Source organism: Hypoxylon fragiforme (assembly GCF_022984875.1).
Source record: "Hypoxylon fragiforme strain CBS 206.31 chromosome Unknown GGS25scaffold_4, whole genome shotgun sequence".
Lineage (NCBI taxonomy): Eukaryota > Fungi > Ascomycota > Sordariomycetes > Xylariales > Hypoxylaceae > Hypoxylon > Hypoxylon fragiforme.
In genome coordinates this window covers 3,384,771-3,406,211 of record NW_026054759.1, presented here as the reverse complement: position 1 = coordinate 3,406,211, position 21,441 = coordinate 3,384,771, and the positions used below count along the sequence as shown (strand labels likewise).

Genomic DNA, 21,441 nt, shown 5'->3' with positions numbered 1-21,441 from the left:
TCAAGAACTTGAGGATAGGATTATTCAGGATATTCTGATATGGATATCAAGAAAACGTTTTATGGATGGAGAGAAAAAAAGAATGATGGGTGAGGACTCCCAAAGCACAGCCACTGTCTGTCTGGTCACAAAAACCCCCCATTGCTGCTGACGCCTATATATGACACCGGAGAGAGTGTTAAGCGAATGAGTTGAAATGATAATAATAGTATCTCCGTGATGGATCCATAGTGGAACAAAAGAAAAAAGTGTTCAAAATGTTATTAAAAGGGAGATTCAGCTCGGAGATTCAAGTCCAAAGGAGCACTTTCCGTAGAAAAAAAAGGCCTGGAAATTAAATATGAAGCCTAGCGGAAGGTGTGATGCACTGAATTGTATGGTACCACGGATTTTGCAAGTCGGCTGGCTTTAAAACTTAAACTTATGGGTGTTCAGGTGTTGATCCCTCCAACTTTTAGGGACTTCTCAGGCTGCCAAGTGCCTATACTTAGGTACAGAGGGGCCCCATAAGAACGCCACAGTGGTTTGGTAAATTACCCGGCTATTCATAGACCGATTGTCGTTTCAATATTAGCATCTTCCGTCTTCACCATAGAATCTCCAACGCTGCAATTTACCGTCGATAATAGTTATTCCCTATTGCTTACCTCATACAGACCTCACAAATTGTATATCCCTTTCCAGTCCATCCCTTTCCACGAGTACTACTAGTAGTATCTCATGTGACCTCTTCAATAATGAGAGACTCGTGGTGTCTCGTCACCATTCATTTTAGAGAATCTCACAACCAGGTCCTCGGAATCCGAACCAAAGTCTCATAGTTGATCGCCATCCACCGTACCTCGTACTATACCTCGGATGTTGTTTAAAGAGCATTAAAGGTGAGTGCATTTTCGGACATGGCGAGAAGAGTAGACGGAAGGAGAAATAACTTGAATGAAGTAAATAAACCTCCACTGATTCATGTTTGTCCTGGCATTGAATGTAACGACATGGATCAGTAAAAGCAAAAGAATGGATGCATTAGAAAGGAGAGAAGAGAGCTCAGCACTGACTCTAAAAGAAGAACATTGAATGGCTTAACAAATGCGAATACGGTTCAACCAGCGGAAATAATTATACCTCCAGGGCTGCTATATATAGGGGAAGCACCAGTCACATGTGCCCTAACCAGGCCCCCTAAATGCCAGGTGCCATGTGTATTACCCTAACCTAGGTACTTAGGTACCTCATGCACCTCCAGTATCTGCATTTACCCCTTTTCAAAGCCGTACAGCTCACATTTGCATGATCCCCTAAATCACCAATTCACACGTCCAAAATCATAATAATCAAAAGTTCTCGAGGCATAACAGTCACAAACCCCACACTGGAGAAAATCAAAGATTCCCACATCCACATCGCTTTCAATTGGTGTTTAGTTGCTTTTCTATCAAAATCTTTCGTCAAAAATGCAGACGTCTTTAGATCGGAAGCCGAAACCGACCCCTCACGCCATGATAAAAATCTTTCCTCTTCCTCTTCAACCCCTCCTGTTTCCCTCTCGGCGCGGATAGTAATAGTATACATCTCAATCGTACATACATGTTTTCCAGACTAGCTAGAATAGATTGATGATCCCAAGCCGCCGAGCTTGCTTTCCGTAGAAGAAGTGCCTTATTATTACTCATGATAGCAGCACATAATAATAACACCCTTATCTAATGCCCCTATCTATATTACACGATCCTCATTATTCGAACCCCCCTGTAGAACCTATCGCAGAAAATGCGCTTAGACCGGTAGGAGGCCCTGTAGGAGACCGGTAAGCTGGCCAAGACCACCAAGACCACCGAGAGCACCACCGCTCTGGGCACCACCGGCAGCAGCGCCACCAGCAGCAGCGTCGTCGCCACCACCAAGGACACCGCCGAGAAGATCGCCGGCACCGCCAGCACTACCGAGAACGCCACCGACGAGATCGCCGGCACCACCGGCACCACCGGCACCACCGAGAACGCCACCGACGAGACCGCTGACTGGGTCACTGCCTGCTGCGTCCTGAGCCTGGACTGCGCTTGCTGAGACACCCTGAGAAGAAGCAGCGGCATCCTTCTGCGTGCTGGCTGCGCTCTGCTGGGCAGAACCGGCACCAGCCGCGTCGACCGAGGCAGCCTGCACGTTGCCTGCGTTGGCCTTGCTGTTTCCGTTCTGCTTAGCTGCTGCTCCGTTCTGAGCATCGGCAGCATCAGCAGCATTGGCGCCGTTCTTGGCATTGGCTCCGTTCTGAGCGTTGGCTCCAGCAGCATCAGCGGCGTCGGCAGCGTCAGCTCCGTTGGCTCCGTTTTGAGCATTGGCACCCTTCTTAGCGTTAGCTCCGTTCTGGGCGTTGGCTCCGTCTTGAGCGTCGGCAGCACCAGCGGCACCAGCGGCATCAGCGGCATCAGCGGCATTGGCACCGTTCTTAGCATTGGCACCGTTCTGGGCATTGGCGCCGTGTTTAGCGTTGGCATTGTCTTGAGCATCAGCGGCATCAGCGGCATCAGCAGCGTCGGCGGCATCGGCAGCGTCTGCTGCATCAGCGTTGGCGTTAGCGTTGTTGGCACCGTTCTTGTTCTTGTTGCCGTTCTGCTTGGCTGCTCCATTTTGAGCGTTGGCGTTGTCTTGTCCGTTGGCAGCGTCAGCATTATCCTGGCCGTTAGCGGCATCCTGAGCATCGGCAGCATCCTCTTCGTCGGCGGCGTTGTCATTTTGGTTGTTTCCCTGGTTGGCATTGGCATCGTTTGCAGCATTGCCAGTTCCGTTGTTTACATTGGACTAGAAATATGATGAGCACGATAAATCCTAAATGTTATGCGGAAAGGGGATAATCACCTCGGCAACAGCTGTTCCATTTCCGGCGGCACCACCAGCGGCAGCATCGGCAGCATCGGCGTTAGCGGCACCGTCTTCCTCGTTCTTGTTCTTCTTAGGGTATCGAACGTAGAGAGCACCACGGGGAACAGGGACACCTCGGGGCTGTACAGCGCCGCGCATGGGCTGGGTAGGTAGGGCAGCTCCAAGAGAAGCGCCGGTGGCCAAGACCATCAAAATAGCTCCGAAGTTCTTCATATTGAAAGAGTGTATAACCAGATACTGAGTGAGAAATAATAAAAAGGGAGTGGTTGAAAGAAGTTATCAAAAGTAATACACGAAAGAAAATAGGAGCACAGCTACACATTCAGTTAGTAAAGACCTGGTAAACTCCATGATAAATACCGAAGTAAGGTACTCAGGCTGACTTACCTCTTCAAACAAGAAAACGACCAAGAAAGGGAATGTTGTCGGTTGGGATAGGTGTGGATGGGTGAAGAACAAAAAAAAAGTTCGGATTACACGGCACGGGAAGAGCTGATTTTATGGACAATTGGAAAAGCACTGAACATTCGACGTATCTACTATTCCGTCATTGAATGCCATGGGATTGCAAGGGTAAAGTTGTATCCTAAGCACCCCGTAGTTACAAACATCGTTGGGAAACATGGTATAGCTTCTCTCCACACACAACACACACAACATCGCACTATACGAAAACGACGAGCTCCCACGAGAAGCTCAGGGACAGAACATTGTAAAGGAAGCTATGATTGGGTTGACGAAATTGTAGGTCCACCAAGGCCAAACACATCGAGAAGACTTTCCGTCCCTTTCAAAACGGGGCGAAGTAGAATAAAATCACTGGGTTGAGCAGATCATACGAAGCGCGTTGAAGAAAGCGCCGATCTGGATCTCCAGATTGGGAGTGACTCTGGGGGGATCAATGGGAAGATCTTTTGGTGATCACGTTGATTGAAACTAAAGGTGCCAAGAGTGGATTGAAATAAGTTGGGTAATATGTTTGGTTAGGTGCTTTGAGGCTCTAGAATATCTGGGCGACTAGCACCCTCAAACGTCGGACGCAGCAGATCAAACAAACCCCAGACATAACAAGGGCTGTTTGAGAACAAGGAATCACGTGAAATGACACCAAAGACCAACAACTCCTTGAAGCCATCCTTGAGAGAATAATGCGGCTGGAAGAATGTACACTGTAACTCGCTTGGCACACTGCAAACTGTATATATAGAAACATGCTGGGTTGCGAGCTCGTCATCGAAGGAAACGATGCTTCCGGTTGCAGTTTAGGGAGGGTTCTTTCTAGAAGACGCATGCCAATCTATTAGTTATTGTATTACCTACCAACTTGGGTAACTATTGCGAACTCAGCAATAGTATGGTAAGCTACCTAATCTGCCAGATGACTTCGAGATGAAGTTATGATCCAACTTCGGGGTTGGTTGAGAGTTGTGTGTACCTACTCAATGCTGTTACTTGTTATTAGTTACTAGGACAAAACAGGTTATCCCGAACGTACCAAAACTCATAACTATTTACCCACCTAAGGGTATCCGTGAAAGCGCATGCAATAATACTCCCTGGTTCATAGTGATGCTGATAATATGAGTGGATATTCATAAAGTTGATGTCGATCACTGTTCTGGAATGATGTCTGTGTGCGCGGCGTGCATAGTACGATTCATGTTACGGCTTCGGCGGCTTCAAACACACAAACGTTGATCTTCATTTAGTTTTTAATGTTTTTAATATGCAGAAAGATTTCGCGAGGGGATCTAGCCAAGGGAAATCATAGTATAAAAAGATTGGGTTCAATATGATGTTCCCGTCCGGAAACATTGTGATATTTTTGGGCTAGGAGCGATCTTGGAGGATCTATTTAATGCTGTTAGAGTCTAGTTATTTTGACTCTTCGTTTGTTTTGAATCTCATCTCTTGACTTTCCAAGACTTCCATGGTTGGAAAAAGTTGGAGAAAACGGTTTTAAGTCCAATCCAGTCTCCAACGTTTCCCATTTTAGGTTATCAGTTATCAATATTCCGAAGCCCCATTCCCCCACTTTACTACTAGTAGTAAATACACCTTACACCAGCCACGCTTATCTATAGTTACCGCCACAGTGAATTGGCTTTTAACTTGGAAATCACGGCAATGTGATAGGCTCAAAAGATGCTCCGAACGCGGCCTAGAACGGTTTGCAGCGGCCTTTATCAAAGTTTTGCTTAATTTTTTTATGTTTTTGTAGTCTGATGACTTGGGATGAACATTGTTAGATAGGGGAAGAACCTCGGTAGCAGCTGAGCAATACCAAGTAACCAATTTGATGTCATCACCTCTATCACCTGCTCCGAGGAATTCTTCATTGATAAACTAAACAAAACCCACTTCAACGAACTTTGCCTACCCTACGCTAACACTTCACGGTCTACTCATAATAGTCTCATGGCGTCTCGAATCCGGTGACAAGTAAACACCCCTCCAACTGACAACTGGGAAGTTCTCATCTTCAGCACCAAAACAAAGACAAAGACAGACAAAAACAACCAATTGGTTAGCAAACAAGTTACACGACACAATGTCTACTTCGATGCCGTTGCATGTGCTCGCACGGCGAAGTGCAGTAACGTCAATTGGGTCCAAACTCCCTACAAGAGCCTATAACGCACTGTATTCCTCCAGCGTAGTCGTGCCAAGGTTGAGATGTAGTGCTGCCCTGAATGCTCCTATTACTCATCTGGCCTCTCGCGCCTTCAGTACCACTCGTCCCAGGTGTTTTGCTAGTGTTGAAGAAAGCTTTGACCCCAAGACGGTGGAACGGGAAAGCGATGAAGTCGATGTGTGTATTGTTGGTGGAGGTGAGCATGCCTTAGTTGACTTGCCCCAATGCGCACTTAATCCCTGTTACATAGCTGACCATGTTGGCCCCTATTAACCAGGTCCTGCCGGATTGAGCGCCGCGATTCGTCTAAAGCAACTCGCCACCGAAAATGGCAATGAAGATTTTAGAGTACTGCTCCTAGAAAAGGCGGGTGAGCTTGGTGCACACATATTGTCTGGGGCAGTCATAAACCCTGTAGCAGTCAAGGAATTATTTCCCGACTGGCTCGATGAGGCAAACGAGAACCGATTCGAGAATGCGACACCAACGGCCGGAGACAAGATGAAGTTCTTGACCAAGAACAACGCGATACCCTTACCAGCCCCGCCTCAGATGCACAACGACGGAAACTACATCGTTAGCTTAAACCAGTTCACGAAATGGCTCGGGGAACGCGCCGAAGAGATTGGTGTTGAGGTATACCCCGGCTTCGCTGCATCCGAGGTGCTTTATAAACCCGATGGTTCAGTTCTTGGGGTTGCGACAAACGACTTGGGTATCGGTCGAGATGGGAAACCGAAAGATAGTTTCGAACGGGGCATGGAATTTCACGCGAGAGTAACGTTGTTTGCCGAGGGATGTCATGGTAGCCTGACTAAGCAAGTTATCAAGAAATTCGACTTGAGGAGTGAAAGCCAACATCAGACCTACGGTTTAGGTATAAAAGAGGTCTGGGAAATCCAACCAGAGAAGTTTCATAAAGGCGAAGTCGTCCACTCTATGGGTTATCCCCTACCCCTGGATACCTACGGCGGCGGGTGGCTATATCACTTTGGAGATAATCTCGTCAGCATTGGACTTGTGGTGGCCCTGGATTACCAAAATCCCTGGCTATCACCGTATGGCGAGTTCCAGAAGATGAAACAGCATCCGATGTATAAGTCTATTCTCGAAGGTGGCAAATGCATTTCGTATGGTGCAAGGGCTCTTAGTGAGGGTGGCTTCCAATCAATCCCCAAGGTCGCCTTTCCTGGAGGCGCTTTAATTGGCGACTCTGCTGGCTTCGTCAACGTTCCACAGGTCAAAGGCACCCATAATGCCATGAGGACAGGTATGCTGGCTGCAGAGGCTGCCTGGAGTGCATTAGCCGAAGGAAGCGAAGAGTCTGTCTTTTTATATCAATACGAGGATTCTCTTCGGAAGTCTAGTGTCTGGAAAGAGTTGAAGGAAGTTCGAAATATGCGACCTTCCTTCCAAACCCCTTTAGGGACATTGGGCGGAGTTGTCTATTCTGGCTTGGAGGCGTTCATTCTCAAGGGTCGTGTTCCTTGGACCCTGAAGCATAGGCATACAGATTATGGCGCTACCAAGAATGCCGATGCGTACCAAAAGATTGAATATCCCAAGCCGGACGGAAAGATCTCCTTCGATATACTTACGAGTGTTTCTCGGACGGGAACGAACCATGAAGAGGATCAGCCTGTTCATCTCCAAGTTAAAGATTGGGATGTCCATGCCCAGGAGACATGGCCTAAGTACAAAGGGTTAGAAAACCGTTTCTGTCCCGCCGGTGTTTACGAATACGTTGAAGACGACACAAAACCACTTGGTGTGCGGTTCCAGATTAATTCCCAAAAGTGAGTACATCGGATTCTTATATGGATTGGCCTAGTCATTGTCTAGATTGGCCAAAACAACAATGTGTATACTAACATCAACCACAGCTGCATCCACTGCAAAACTTGCGATATCAAAGCACCACACCAGGACATCAATTGGGCCGTACCCCAAGGTGGCGAAGGACCGAAATATTATATGACATAAGAAAAGGTCATAACAAATTCGTATAGTGCCGATGATTTTACGAGTTTCGGCGTTTTGGCAAGGCCCTAGTCTGGGATTTGGACTGATGAGGCGATGCATTTAACGGCTCACGGCTCACGGCGACACACTCGAAATCAACTTTTCGATGTATTAAAAAGCTTCCCCTCTAGCAGTCGGTAGACTGGCGGATGTAGATAAAACCATTGGATGCCTGTCTGTATGAGGCTTGCTTGGAGGGGTTATTATATTGTACATATGCGAGACATAGTGTAGGAGTTGGATAGGGTAAAGGGCAATCGCTTGAGGGCGGTTGTTATTAACGGACCAACTGAACAGATCAATCAAAAGTTACCAAACTGTTTTTCATAACCTTCTTGGTATTTTTAGTTTGAAAAAGCTATCATCACCTGAAAATACTAAGTAGAAGTCTCGATGTTAAAAGGTGCTTAGTATATGATGCGCGAGAGGCTAAGGTATTATACAGAGCTGCAATTACAGATATATTAATACATCCATACTAGCCTACCTACCTAGGGGTAGGTTAGGTAGGTACCTATGTTTTCCATAACCACCGCCAACCCAGCCCCCTTACCTTTAACTCTCTCTCACTCCCTAAAAACCCTGCTGCCTATGCCACTTCTCCCTCCACCCCGGGAACCACGGGCTATCATCAAGCGTCTTGACCTCCCACCCCCTCTCCACGACCCCCTTCTCCTCCTGCTCCTTGGCGTACGCCTCCAGCGCCGGCATGACCACGTGCTGCGTGTGCCACGTGTTCTTGTACTTCATCAGGTTCTCCTTGCCCTCGCGCAGCACCTGCAGCACCAGCGCCGGCACGTACGGCTCGTCGCGGAACTCGGACACGGGCGTGAACAGGGCCTTGAAGTTGAACACGACGCCGCCGGATAGAGGGAGCCGGCGCAGGGTCTGCCAGTCGACGCGCAGGTGGATGCGGGAGAGCGGGAGGGATGGGTCTTGGGTCGCGCGGTAGGCGGAGTGGGGGTCGTCCGGGGGCATGTAGAGGGGTTGGTCGACTTCGAGGCCCCAGGAGCCGCGCTGGATGGGCTTGTTGGCGGGCATTTTGGAGAAGTAGCTGTGGGGAGTTAGTTGTGTGAGGTAGAGGGATGGGGGTTGGGGGGGGGGGGGGGGGGGTAGACTCACCGGTCCATGCTAAACTGCATCTTCTCCTTGTAGTCCGGGATAGGCTGGTGTATGGCGTCGAGCCTCAGGCCAATCTTGCTCGCGACGTTCCACCCCAGCGCCGAGCATATGAGGCCCGCGCGCAAGTAATAGTGCCCGTCCTCGGGGTTCCGCAGCACGACGCCGAAGTCCTCGGGGATGTGCTCGAGCAGCACGAGCAAAGGGGGCTGCGCCTTGATGACGGTCACGGTGCCGAGGATCCGGTTCTCGAGCACCGACTTGTCGGCCGACAGGGAGAAGTACTGCGGGTACCGCGCGCACACGAACTGCAGCACCATCTCCATCAGCTCCTTGCACGCGAGCTCCGACCCGGGAAGCCACTGCAGCACCGCGCCGCCGTGCTCCGCGTACAGCGCCTTGCGCTGCGCGATGCGTGTTCGGTAGGTTGATTCGAGCTCGATCCACCAGTCGGGCTCGAACTTGGTGAGGGCTGTCGTGTGCATATGGAGTCAGCTTTTTAAACCTTTTCTACTAGGTACTTGGGGAGATGGTGGGGGGGAGGGGACTACTTACACATCGTCTGATGGTACGCCCACCGAAACGGGCGATACGGCCGCGGCAGCGCACGATCAATATCGAACTCCGGGTACGGCTGGGGCATCGGGACCTCCGAGAGCGTCGCGTAGTCCGGGAAGTCGCCGAGCGCCTTGAGCTCGCGCACCGAGAAGCCGGTGTAGTTGTACTTGCCATCATCGGCGGTCGCGTAATTCTCATCGAAGCCCAGCAGCGAGCTGGGGAACTTCTTCTCGTCGAACGAAAGGTCGCCCATCGCCGCCCGCTGGGCAGCGGGCATCGCGCCCACCATCTTGCTGAGCTGGCCGCGGGGGGAAGGCGGGAACGCGAGCACGAGGTCCGCGGCGACGGACGCGAGTGGCTTCGACGGCGCCTGCTTCTCGAGCGAGGGGGTGCTGGGGCGCGAGCTGGCTTGGCGCCGGAGGCCTAGTCGCCGGTACACTACATCTTTCTGGTTTTTGCTTAGGGCGACGAAGCCGAGGAAGGAGAGGATGATGGCTGATGCTAGCCAGGCGGCAGCGAAGGGCACCATTTTATATCCTAGTTAGGTACCTGAGGTGGTCGCCTATATGTGCAACCAAGTCTTATGATGGGGGGGTGTTTTAATGGATAATTCGATACGTCATCGGGAACCTATCAAACTTCTATCTTCCTTCGAAGGATACCCCTTTATGAACACTACAATCACCATCCATCATCTGAGCGACGATGAACACATCCTCGCATAGATATAATCTATAAAGACCGATAACGGCCTCCGCACGTCGGAAGATAGACACCGGAACAGATGATAAGCATGCCAGATCATCTGCAGCAGAGCAATTGGGCGTATATAAGAAAACCCCCCTCTCAGCCGATGGATGCTTCAGAAGATTGCAGCGTGCGTGTAAGTAGGTGAGGAGGGTTGGGGAGTTCAGCGGCGCTAATGCCCCTGGATGATAACGCATATGCCGTGACTGGCTGCTGATAATGCTAGCGTATAGGGCGGCCATCATCATGCGTCTAAAAGATAACTGGGCGTTTGTGTTCTGGGTACGGTACCACAAATCAGATAAACGCGGCTCACCCCGCATGTTTGCTTAGGGTTGTAGATTGTTAGATACATAGCCTGGATCGTCGTAGACCTGATGTTGTTTACGAAGGGTGCAGATCTTGCTGGTGGCTTGTAGCTGTTGTTAAGAGGAGTGATGATTCACGATATCTTGATATCTGACTAACATGTGTTGAAAAGGCAAGGAAGCTTGAAAATGACGATGTGCCAGTAGGTACTACCTTGCGTATGGATAGACGAAGGTTAACAACTTGGGTACCTAATAATAGGATGCGATGAGCTAAAACTTGAAATTCTGGGGTAATGATGAGGTTGTGTGACTAGATAGGGAGCGATAGAAACAAGGAGTATCTGTGAGTCGTAGCTAGGTTGGCGATGACATTCAGTAGCCCCCTTTAAATCATTTACAACTTAATCTCCTAGGCACGATCTACGACCTCGCTTATCTTGACTACTTAAATCTTGTACGACTTGTATATAAAACCGTTATTTTCTGGCAGTCTCGTGAGGTAATGGGCAATTTAATATTCATCGATTTAAATACTACATACCTTGTATAAACCCGATATTTAGTTGAAACCCTCTTTTGTCAACTCATGAAAACATCTAGGTTAGGGAGTTAGGTATGGCAGCATTGCTTTTTCCCCCTTTATCGTCTTACACACCAAACCTAGTATCTATTAACAATACAAATATGATAACTGGAAGTTTATACCCATATGCCCCTACATATCGGGAAATGCTCGGAGTTTATCACAGGTAGTTATCAGCGAAGTTCCCCGAGAAGTCACCGTTATTGGTTAGGTAGTTATATACAGGGGAATGGACATCCGCCAAGGTCGTTAGCATGCGGCGTCCGTCACTTGATACCACTCTTGTTGCGTTATCGCATTGCGGAGTAGGAGATCGATTAGGTCCCTGCTATGTAGGTACCTAGCGGTCGATCAGTTTTTGTAGGAATGTATTAGTATGTAGTAACCCGGAAAGGATGCCAGTGTGTCCGTCCATATAATAATCATTGGCATTTCCTTCCAGTGGCACTTCCAAAACTACTACCTACCTAGGTACCAATCTTATTCCACAGAATACCAAAAAGAGGAGGAAGTTTTAAAGAGCCGCGAGCTGACAGATATTATCACCATGGTCCTAACTATTGATCGCTAGGATTTGTACCTAGTATGCAGCATTTTTATGCAAGTTGACAATGCCAAACAAATCATGTGATTCAGCAGCATGTGGTTCTTTATGTATAGGTACCTAACCTACTGAGTCAAACACCTGCATGTTGAAGAAGGTTCGATGTTTGTAACTGCCATGGTTTAGGTATACAATCAAGTAGAAGGTAGAAGGTGGACGGTGCAAGGTGCAAGGTGGAAGATGGCAGGTGGAAGGTGCAAACAGCATTTTTCAATACATGTATACTTACAGTACCTTCTACTCTTCTAGCTCTTCTTCTCTTCTTCGCTTCTCCTAATTCCACTTTTTCTTCTCTTCAAAACAACTTTTCCCTGCACTTATCGCTTTTAACTCCGAGAGCTATCTACCATCCCATACTGGTCTATTCTCACTGCGACTTTCACCATGTCGCGAATTGATTACTCAAAATGGGACAACATAGACACTGATTCTGATACGGAGCTAAAGCCGGAGCCAAAGCCGAAGCCAAAGTCGGAGCCAAAGCCAAAGCCAAACACCGCACCAACTCCGCCGGCACCCCAAGCGGCAGTAGGCTCAGCCCAAACGGCGACACCAGCCAACGAGGGGAAAATTCCAGCCGTGATCTTGCGGTGCGAGAAAGAAAAACAAAATCACCCGCCTTGGTCTGCCGTCAATCTTGCTTCGGACCATCTCGCCTTTGAAGAGAACCCCGTGTCCCCCATCTCAGCTCTCATTGAAGTGCCGCTTATGCTGCACCGCGTCCACTCACAGTTCAAGAATCAGTGGGAACAAGATAACCAGATCGCCACCTATCTTATGATCGACCCAATAACAGGCTTCGCGCCTCCGCAGTGGCAGTCGTGGGTCGGAACCGTACTGGCAGTGCGCGCAGACCGCAAACCCCTGCTGCCGCACCACCTCGAGGGCGTCTGGATGTACTGCGATCGCATCTTGGATATCTTTGGCGACGGAAACGGCGCGCCACAGCACCTGTATAATCGAAAGGCCTTTGAGGAGTGGTGGGAGGGTTATGCCAGGACCCAGAAAAGGAACCGGCCTGGAAAGGGAGGGGATACTGATCCGGATGACTGGCGCGCGGTCAAGTCGCCTTACGAGATGTGAGAGACCAATGCGCAATAACCTGTTTGCGCCGCCAGTGTACAACTACCATTGAGGACTGGGACAGGCAGCATTTAGCTGTTTTCTCACTAGAATGTGAGGCTGCCTGTATTTGAGATGTGCGATGACTTCTAGATAGCATGCTATCATAAAACGAACTGCTCTTGATCTAGACAACGATTTGAACGCTCTCTTTGCGAGATGATGCTGATGATATCTATCAATTACTTAACTTATTTGTTGAAAGTGCAATTCCTACCATGTCATATGACAAAGTCTTTTGCCGGAGATGAAGCAACAGATAACTCCGAAAATAGTATTCACTACCTAATATTCAACGTCGCACAGAGAAAGCCTGTTGAATACGCCGGATTTATATGTTTCGACGGGTTGGCGAATCGTTAGCAAAATATAAGCTATCGACTCTGACATACATATCTATCATCAAATCTGAATAGATACCTAGTATTTACCCAAGAGACGCGCAGCTCCTTCGCAAAGAGCTCCCAATATAATTTCCCAGATGCTCACTCTGTACGACATCCATAAAGAATAAACTAGTTCGGTATCTAGGTAATAGAAGGCACATCATTCAAGCCAGAACTGAGTGCGGAGGCTTATATGACGGGGTGGAGTGATACCCGGTAGGTTAGTAATGTATCCACCGCGACAATGGTCATTTGGATCATCAACAACCGTAATATAAATAGAAAGGTGGTAGACATATAGACATGACTGCATCTAGTGTAACTCACAGATCACCTTTTTTGTTGGTACATGTAGGTAACTGCCTTGCTGGTGCTTCCACCCGAAAAGGGGTCGTGCCCACGACGGAATTTATTCCCAACGTCACACCTTGCCACCACTTCATGCTCCACGGCTCTACTTAATCCTATTCGTGATAGCGAATCTAGGTAATTTTCACAATCAGAAGATTATCGTGCTGCGGCTAGATATTCATGATGGCCTCTAATCCAGATCAGACGATAACCATTATCGAGAAGCTCAACGGCCTCAGATCGAGGCTTTCCTCGGGAGGAGATACCCATGCCCAGAGCGAGGCCCTGCAATTAAGCAGACAGTTGACCACAAGCCTCGAGAAGCCAGAGAATACTGCTGTGGACTTGGCCTTCTCGGTATCCCCACCTCCCCCCGCAAGCTTCACACGATCAAGTACCTAACTAATCTATCTCGATAGCCATTCCTTGCCATAGCCGCAAGAATCTCCGTCGACCTCGGGCTATTCAAGCACATCATCGACCACGATGGCCCTATCACCTCAGAGAAGCTCGCCTACCTGTCAGGCGGCGAGGAACTGCTGATAAGTACGTTGGCTTATTGCCATCACTTCTTTTCTACCCGTAGTACCTACCTAGGTATGTAAACAGACTTTGACACTTCGCTAGTAAGGGTCTTGAGACCTCTGGCGGCAATAGGCTTCGTCAAAGAAGCGGGAGAGCGAACCTGGGAGGCCACGCCGGTCACGGAGGCTATGGCTACGGAAGAGATCGCTGCAGGGCATAGGATGGTGTGAGTACCTACCTACCTACCTACCTACCATATAGTTTTCAAACACGGATTTGCTAAAAAAAAAAACTTCTTATCTACCAGCGGAGAAATGATAGTAGGCGCCGCAACCAAAGCCCCCAAATGGCTGAGAGAAACCGGGTACCGCTGCCCGACGGACCCGCACGACGGCCTCATGCAGTACGCCTTCCAGACGAAGCTCGCCGTCTTCCAGCTCTTCGGCTCCATGCCGCCCGTCCTCGAGGACTTCCACACCTTCATGGGCAACACGATGGGCGCGCGCAGCTACTGGGTGGATTGGTTTCCCGTGCAGGAGAGGCTCCTCGATGGCGCGGAGGAGGAGGAGGGGGAGGAGGAGAATGAGGCGGCTTTGATGGTTGATGTTGGTGCGGGGAAGGGACATGATTTGCTTGTGTTCCATGAGAAGTACCCGGGGAGGGGGCGCCTGGTGCTGCAGGACTTGGCTGTGGTGACGGATGCGCTGGGGTATTGCCTGGACCCGGCTATCGAGAGGATGGAGTATGATTTCTTTACGGAGCAGCCCGTGAAAGGTAAGAAAGCCTGATTATTGAATCCCTAGGTACCTAGGATATAGGTACCTACTCATAGAGTCTTTCCAGATCTGCTAACTAGGTATTTTATCTACCTAGGCGCGCGCGCATATTTCTACCACCACATCCTGCACGACTGGTCCGACACGAAGTGCCTCGAGATCCTCGGACAGGTCAAGAAGGCGATGAGGCCAGGCTACTCGAAGCTCCTGCTCCACGAAATGATCATCCCGGAACAGGGCGCGTCTGCTTTCCACGCGATGCTCGACATGACCATGATGGCCTTCAACGCGGGCATGGAGCGGTCCGCGAGGCAGTGGACGGAGTTGCTGGAAATGGCCGGCCTCGAGGTCGTCAAGGTCTGGCCGCCCTTGCAGGAGGATGCGGATGGGATTGTGGAGGCGATGGTGATGGCGTAGAGGATGTTGCTTGGCTAGGTATATGATGTGTCGTATTATTCTCGCTGGCAATTGGTGCCCAAATACTCGTACTAAGCAGTGTAACAAGTCGTGGATACTAAGAGATGTTAACCCTCCTGAATTCTCATTAATACCGACCGTTACACCGAAATCAAGTTCAATCTCGTCCGGATGGTTCCTCGATGCGCGGATATTGTATTTCTATCAAGCAGCTAGTTAGTCAGTCAAGCACATATAGCCCCCCAAGCATCTATGGAGCCTACGGCCGTGTTGGTGAGTAACTATTCCATCACACGGCTCAGCCCAAGTCGTAATGCGTGCGTACTTTGATGAACCACGACTGTTACCGCAGAGTCGGGTGGTCCTTGGCAGCGTTAAACGCAGTCAGTTGTCACGCATTTCCAACACCCATCCCCAACCAAAAGAAGACCTAACAGCCTAGCTCAGAATCCAGTGCGCCTTCATCCTGAGCCTCAACAACTAGGGTCTAATGAGCACCTACGGCACCTTCCAAACCGTTCTACCAGCTCTCCCAGCTCCCCTGCCCTCCCACTCATCCTCGCGCATCGTCTGGATCGGGTCCACGCAAGCCTTCCTCGTCTCGCTACTCGGCGGCCGGCTGGCTTCTCCGGGTCGACTCGCTCCTATTAGTTGCAGGCATGTTCCTCACTGGTACTGTTAGCTCGGCTCAAGTACTGGTAGATCCTCGTAACACAGTCGTCAGTATCGGGCCTCGGCTTCGACTGCCTGTACTTGCCAGTGGTCGCGCAGCACTTCCACGCGAGCACGACGCTGGCTATGAGCGCTTCGTCGACGGGTAGCTCGGTCGGTATGTCCCCTTCCGTCTAACCGTCATGGTCCCCATGCGTACTAGAATCACAGCACTTATGACAATACGTACCTAAGTAGTACCTACGTAACTAGGCGGCATCATCTACCTACCCCATCATATTCAGCACACTACACCCGCGCGCTGGCATTCAGCGTAGGTACTCACCACATCCGCCGTCTCCGTCCTCATTGCACGGGGGTCACAGCTACAACTCCCCCAGTAACAATAACACAATTATTAGTAGATACCCACGTATGTAGGTAGGGTAGCTAAGTGGAAGTGGGTATGATATACAGGTAGGTAGATAGGTAGATACTTAGAACAACACGAATAGAATCATAGAAAACCCTATTTCATACATCCCTTCCTCCTCCCTCGTTCCTCAAAGCCCAGCCCACCTAAGCTGATAATAACGATAACTCTACATACCTGAGTACCTCATATACCTAGGCACTCACCAACAACCCAGACCCCCTCATCTTATATCGGCTCATCCCTAGGCTCAATAAGCACCTCATTGACCGCCACATGCGCAGGCTGGCGCAGAGCGTATACAATCGCACTCGCAACTTCCTCAGGCTGCAGCACCTTAGCGCCAGTCGGCTCGCCATACTTCTTGATCGCCTCAGCATCCGTCGACATGCCCAGGAGGTCCGTGGCAGTGTTTCCGGGCTGGACGGCCGTGACGCGTAGACCAGAGCCGGCGGTCTCGAGGCGCAGGCTCTGGAGGGTGGCCTCGACGAAGAACTTGCTGGCGGAGTAGACGCCGAGGCCGGGGAACACCTTGCGGCCGGCGTCGGAGGAGATGGCGACGATGTGGCCGGTGCCGCGAGCCAGCATGGCGGGGACCGTGGACCCGAGGCAGTACATCAGACCTTTGCAGTTGACGTCGACGGTGCGCTCCCACTCCTCCATGTGCACGTTCGCCATCATTGTGTAGTACATGACCCCGGCGCAGGAGACCAGGATGTCGATAGGTCCGAGGCTTTCGGTGGCAGTTTGCATGAGGGACTCGACTTGTTTCTTATCCGTGACGTCGGTCTTGTGGACCAGTACCTTGCCTCCGAGATTGGCGAGCTTGTCCTTGAGAGAATCAAGCGCGTCTGTACGTCGAGCGGCAATTGCTACGTGAGCACCCTCTTTGGCTAGAGCAGTAGCAACGGCGGCACCAATACCGGAAGATGCTCCTGTGATGACTGCGACTTTACCAGCCAACGGGCCTCTCTTGGATTGCAGCGCAACACCATTGCTTTCCGCGCGTCGGGGCGGGCGTGGTAGCCAACCTCGGGCGCAGAAGTGACGGGCATATATCTCAAACAACTTACTATCAATTTTGGGACGTTGAAGTCCAGTCTTGGCCAGAGCAGGTCCGGTCGCAGGGTCCTTGAGTACGGTGACCCATTTTAAGAAGTCAGCTGTGGGCATGCCACGACGGAGAATGTCAACAGTGAAGATATTATCTCCCTTGTGAGATCCCCTCTTCTCATCCCACAGACGAACCCACTGGCTCCATTCAAGCGGTGTTGTCGGGTACCCAAGCTTCTCCAGCATTCCAAAGACCTCCTTGGTAGGCACTGGGGATGGGTCGCCGACGTGGAAGACGCGCTGGTCCGCATCAACCAGATCAGCAAGGGATGTAATAGCCTTGCTAACGAAGTCGACGGGCGTCATCTCCGCATACCAGCCTTCGATGTCTGGTGCGTGTCCTAGTTGCAGCGACTCCACAATGATGGCATTGATAAGATCGTAGGTATTCGTAGAACCTGAGGTACTGTGTCCACTGATAGTTCCTGGACGATAAATTCTTGCTGGCAATCCACGTTTAGCTGCCTCAATAACGAGTTGTTCCGCAACCCACTTCGTCTGACCGTACCCATCAAGTAACTTCTCTGGTACTTCATCAACACTGAGCATGGCATCCTCAGACCAGCCGTCAACCGACGGGGGTAATACACCATTAGTAGAGATGTGGTGCACAGTTGCGCCAGCTCGGCACGCAAGACGTAAAATCTCTCGTGTTCCAAATACATTAGCGCCCTGCATAGCAGCATAAGGGTATACCAGGTTAACCGTAGCTGCAGAATGAATGATGACCTGCACACGCGAAGCCAAATCCCCAAACTCTTCAGGGGAAAGACCAAAACGTTTTCGCGCCAGGTTTGCGGGTATAACATCAATTCGATCTAGGATGGAGTCATTCCAGAGGCCCAAGTCGAGTAAATTCTTGCGGATACGTGCAATTCCAGCCGAGCCATTCTCGTTCGCGAGGTCCACAAAGCGGACGAGACATATCACTCGTGCTGAAGTTGTCTCCAGGATGGTACTTAGAAGGAAGGCTCCCAAGAATCCAGTAGTACCAGTCAAAAGTATTGTATCTGCGTCACTGAGACGCTGCATCTTAGCTCCAGATGGCTTTATATCGGGTGGGAGAATGGAATCGGCTCGCAATACAGCAGGTAGATCTGCTTGCACCGCTGCAGTGTGGCCATCACGGGCAGCACAGACAACTTCCAGATGTCCCTTCAGAGTGGGATTTCCAGCCAATCGTCCAAGAGGCACGGGAAACCCATAGCCTCCTGTCAGTCTCGTTACAAGGTCGACAAGAGCCAAAGAATGGCCGCCTAAGTCGAAGAAATCGTGCTCTTGCGCCATTATCGACTTCAGAGGTATGTTTAGAGATGCAGCCCACATTTTCGCAATATCCTCAAGCGTTATCTTCTGGTTCTGGTTTCCATTTTGGCCAGGGGCCAACGATGCAGGGCTTCGAGGCCTAGATGGCGGGGGAAGTTGCTTTATGTCAACTTTACCCGATACTTCATGGGTAGGCATGCTGTCCAATTCAACCCAGAGCGCCGGAATCATGTAGTGTGCAAGGTGGTCGGACAGTGCGCGACGCGCAATAGGGCTGAAACCAGACTCGTCGATCTTCACAACCGTTCGATCCCCTACCTCTTCGTCCGGGACAATGTAAGCAAGCAGCTGGCGATCGAGGCCATCTCCGTGGGAAACCACAGCACAAGTACGAACTGCGAGGTGCTTAATAATTGCATTTTCGACAGCCGGCGGCTGTACACTATAGCCCCTGATTTTGATCATAGCTCCAACACGGCCAGTGATTTCCAGAAGCCCCGAAGGGAGAATCACTGCTGTGTCTCCAGTCCGATACATCCTTGCACCGGGTGTCGTGTCAAAGGGGTCGTCAGTGAAAGCCTTTGCAGTCGCTTCCGGTAAGTTAAGATATCCGCGTGCCAATAGACTTCCGCCAATGAATAGCTCGCCACTGACACCCGTCGGAACTCTCTTACCCTCTTCATCGAGTATATATGTGTGCTCAAAATCAAGGGGAGGGCCAACCGGCACAACACGATCCTCGTCATTGATCATCTCCCTTATATCTCCGCAAGCAATCTCGTGGGTTTCACTAGCGCTGTAGCAGTTGAGAAGGCGTGCCTTTGGGAGTGCTTTAAGGCCTCGACGCGCAAGGTCAGTAGTCACAACCTCGCCATTGAGCCATACCGTGCGTAGATTTGGAACGCGGGTACCGAGCTGAGCGTGTCGAGCGAGAACTGTTGCCAGTAATGTGGGTGTCATGAGAGTTTCTGTGATGTTTTTAGAGCGAAGCAGCTCGACGAGAGCAACAGGGTCGTAGCTCGTCTCATCTGGGACAGTGACCACAGTCGCTCCTCGCAGTAGCGGACGTAGTATTTCCCATACGAAGAAAACATTGCAAGCTACACGATCGCCCGGTTGGACGTCGTTTATGCCAAATCGCAAATTATACGATAGCACGGCCGCCCGGTGGGAATTTGCGATTCCTTTGGGTTTTCCCGTTGTGCCAGATGAGTAGGACACGAAGGCAAGCTTTTCTAAGTCATTCTCAGAAGGTAAGGGAGGCAGCTCCTTTTCACTCCCCTTAGATAGAGCAGCCCCGTCTGTGTCTGTGGATTCCTCATCGAGGATGATGAGAGGAGCTTCCGACGTGAGCTTGCCAGCATGAGCCCTTTGCGTTATTATCACAGCTGGTCTAGCATCTTCAATAACATCAGCCAGGAGGCTCGGTGGGTATGCAAGCTCGAGAACTAGGAAAGCCCCGCCTGCACGGAGTGCCGCCAGACAAGAGATGACGTAATCGGCGCTTCGTCCAAGCAAGATGCCAACGAGAGAATCACGGCCAACTCCATTATGTCGAAGACGAGTAGCTAACGTTTCGACCTTGCTGTCGAGTTCAGCATAAGTTAATGTCGTAGATCCATCCTCCAGTGCAACAGCATCGGGTGTTGCCTTCGCCTGGTGAAGAAACAGGGCGGATAGATCCTTGGTGGTATCAATTATGGCCATCTTTTCCTTCTCTAACCAATCAAATATTTTGAGAGTGTAAACGAAAGACCAGGTGAGAATAAGAACGGAGCCGAAGACAAGATCCTAGCCGTTCCACGTGTACAATGGGCACCCCTTAGAGAGAGAGCACGTGACTAGTATTTCTTATATAACGGTTAAATAGAGATCTAACAAAAGCTAAGGTTAGTAAGTTGTAGGTCCGTAAGCTCGGGTTAGACGGAACATAAGAGAGCCCCAGATTTCAGGATAGAGGGTCTTCTGCTCTGCTGGTAGCGGAGTGCCTCTAAAGAGCGGAGTTGAAAAGACTTTCAAGAGATAACTAGTATTATTATCTCTCTCTACCCGATATGGAGGGTGTGGCTAGTGTTTATCTGCGACTAACAGAAATAACGGCGCCGTAAGCGGAGCTTCATTGGACTTTCAATACTGCCAGGTATCATTTAGGGGAGAAGGTACGACACGGAATACCTACATTAACCTATGTACAGACGCCAGATACGTCAAATGAGTTAACCTACTCCAGCACTTTGACGTAGTAACTCAGAGGGTACACACGGGAAACACGGGAGACACCTGTACTTAGGTAACAAGCGGTGACGGGGGGTTAATAATGTAGCTCCCTTCATTCAAGAACACGTATCTTCAAAAAAAAGAACAGATATAGCGAACGCGACAGAGAGGATCCAGAAAAGACAATCCGTCTACCATACGTACACCGACATGTGTGAATCTCAGCCGCTCGGATCCAGAACTGGACTGCTGGACTGCTGGACTGCTGGCTGCTGGGTCGCCATCATCACCATATCTAAATCCTGCGTAACGAATTAGGAACTTTTCTGTTCAATGGCCAAGTATTCGTTTAGTCAATACGTAATAGACCAGGTTTTCAAGGTTCCTGATTTGCCTTACTTAAGGATTGGTATGCTGATTCGCCTCCTATTCCTGGATATTCCTGGATTGCTAGTATGCGGTAGTGACTAGCAGTTACTATGTATAAGTTAGTACTAGACAATGGAGTTGAATGGACATGTATTCAGTAAAGAGTTAGCAAAATGATAGCAGCCCTGGAGGTGTGTCCTACGCTAGTAGGTACTTCAACAAGTTTAGTTAAATTTCAATCCATCGGCAGGCCAGAACAGGGATACTCAGGGCCAAGGGGGACACAAAATCGAGAAATCTCAACCTCCCAGGCGAACTGCAAGGTAAATTACAATGATTCTATTGGACAATTGAGTATA

The 21,441-nt window shown here is 50.0% G+C and overlaps 6 protein-coding genes across 6 annotated transcripts; 3 read left to right on the top strand and 3 right to left on the bottom strand.

Moving 5' to 3' along the window:
- Positions 1-1,671: 1,671 nt before the first annotated feature.
- GGS25DRAFT_254401 (uncharacterized protein) lies at positions 1,672-3,269 on the bottom strand. The gene is made up of 3 exons (XM_049257214.1): positions 3,265-3,269; positions 2,854-3,191; positions 1,672-2,796 (listed from the first exon to the last, which is right to left on the bottom strand). Exons 2-3 carry the CDS (start codon positions 3,088-3,090, stop codon positions 1,774-1,776), a joined length of 1,260 nt encoding a protein of 419 aa, XP_049118233.1. The 5' UTR covers positions 3,091-3,191; positions 3,265-3,269; the 3' UTR covers positions 1,672-1,773.
- Positions 3,270-5,096: 1,827 nt separating this feature from the next.
- Positions 5,097-7,919, top strand: GGS25DRAFT_254440 (uncharacterized protein). Its single transcript, XM_049257217.1, has 3 exons — positions 5,097-5,708; positions 5,790-7,308; positions 7,396-7,919. Exons 1-3 carry the CDS (start codon positions 5,429-5,431, stop codon positions 7,493-7,495), a joined length of 1,899 nt encoding a protein of 632 aa, XP_049118232.1. The 5' UTR covers positions 5,097-5,428; the 3' UTR covers positions 7,496-7,919.
- A 1-nt stretch (position 7,920) lies between these two features.
- GGS25DRAFT_254414 (uncharacterized protein) lies at positions 7,921-10,331 on the bottom strand. Its single transcript, XM_049257216.1, has 3 exons — positions 9,209-10,331; positions 8,657-9,125; positions 7,921-8,588 (listed from the first exon to the last, which is right to left on the bottom strand). Exons 1-3 carry the CDS (start codon positions 9,738-9,740, stop codon positions 8,108-8,110), a joined length of 1,482 nt encoding a protein of 493 aa, XP_049118231.1. The 5' UTR covers positions 9,741-10,331; the 3' UTR covers positions 7,921-8,107.
- Positions 10,332-11,268: 937 nt separating this feature from the next.
- GGS25DRAFT_254408 (uncharacterized protein) lies at positions 11,269-12,638 on the top strand. The gene has a single exon (XM_049257215.1). The coding sequence runs from the start codon at positions 11,841-11,843 to the stop codon at positions 12,537-12,539; it is 699 nt and encodes a 232-aa protein (XP_049118230.1). The 5' UTR covers positions 11,269-11,840; the 3' UTR covers positions 12,540-12,638.
- An 860-nt stretch (positions 12,639-13,498) lies between these two features.
- On the top strand, positions 13,499-15,388 carry GGS25DRAFT_531165 (putative O-methyltransferase; the record flags this gene model as incomplete). Its single annotated transcript, XM_049265466.1, has 5 exons — positions 13,499-13,672; positions 13,735-13,861; positions 13,925-14,066; positions 14,148-14,614; positions 14,714-15,388. 5 exons carry the CDS (start codon positions 13,499-13,501, stop codon positions 15,031-15,033), a joined length of 1,230 nt encoding a protein of 409 aa, XP_049118229.1. The 3' UTR covers positions 15,034-15,388.
- A 691-nt stretch (positions 15,389-16,079) lies between these two features.
- GGS25DRAFT_488168 (putative NRPS-like enzyme) lies at positions 16,080-20,551 on the bottom strand. The gene has a single exon (XM_049260783.1). The coding sequence runs from the start codon at positions 20,201-20,203 to the stop codon at positions 16,346-16,348; it is 3,858 nt and encodes a 1,285-aa protein (XP_049118228.1). The 5' UTR covers positions 20,204-20,551; the 3' UTR covers positions 16,080-16,345.
- Between the last annotated feature and the right edge of the window lie 890 nt (positions 20,552-21,441).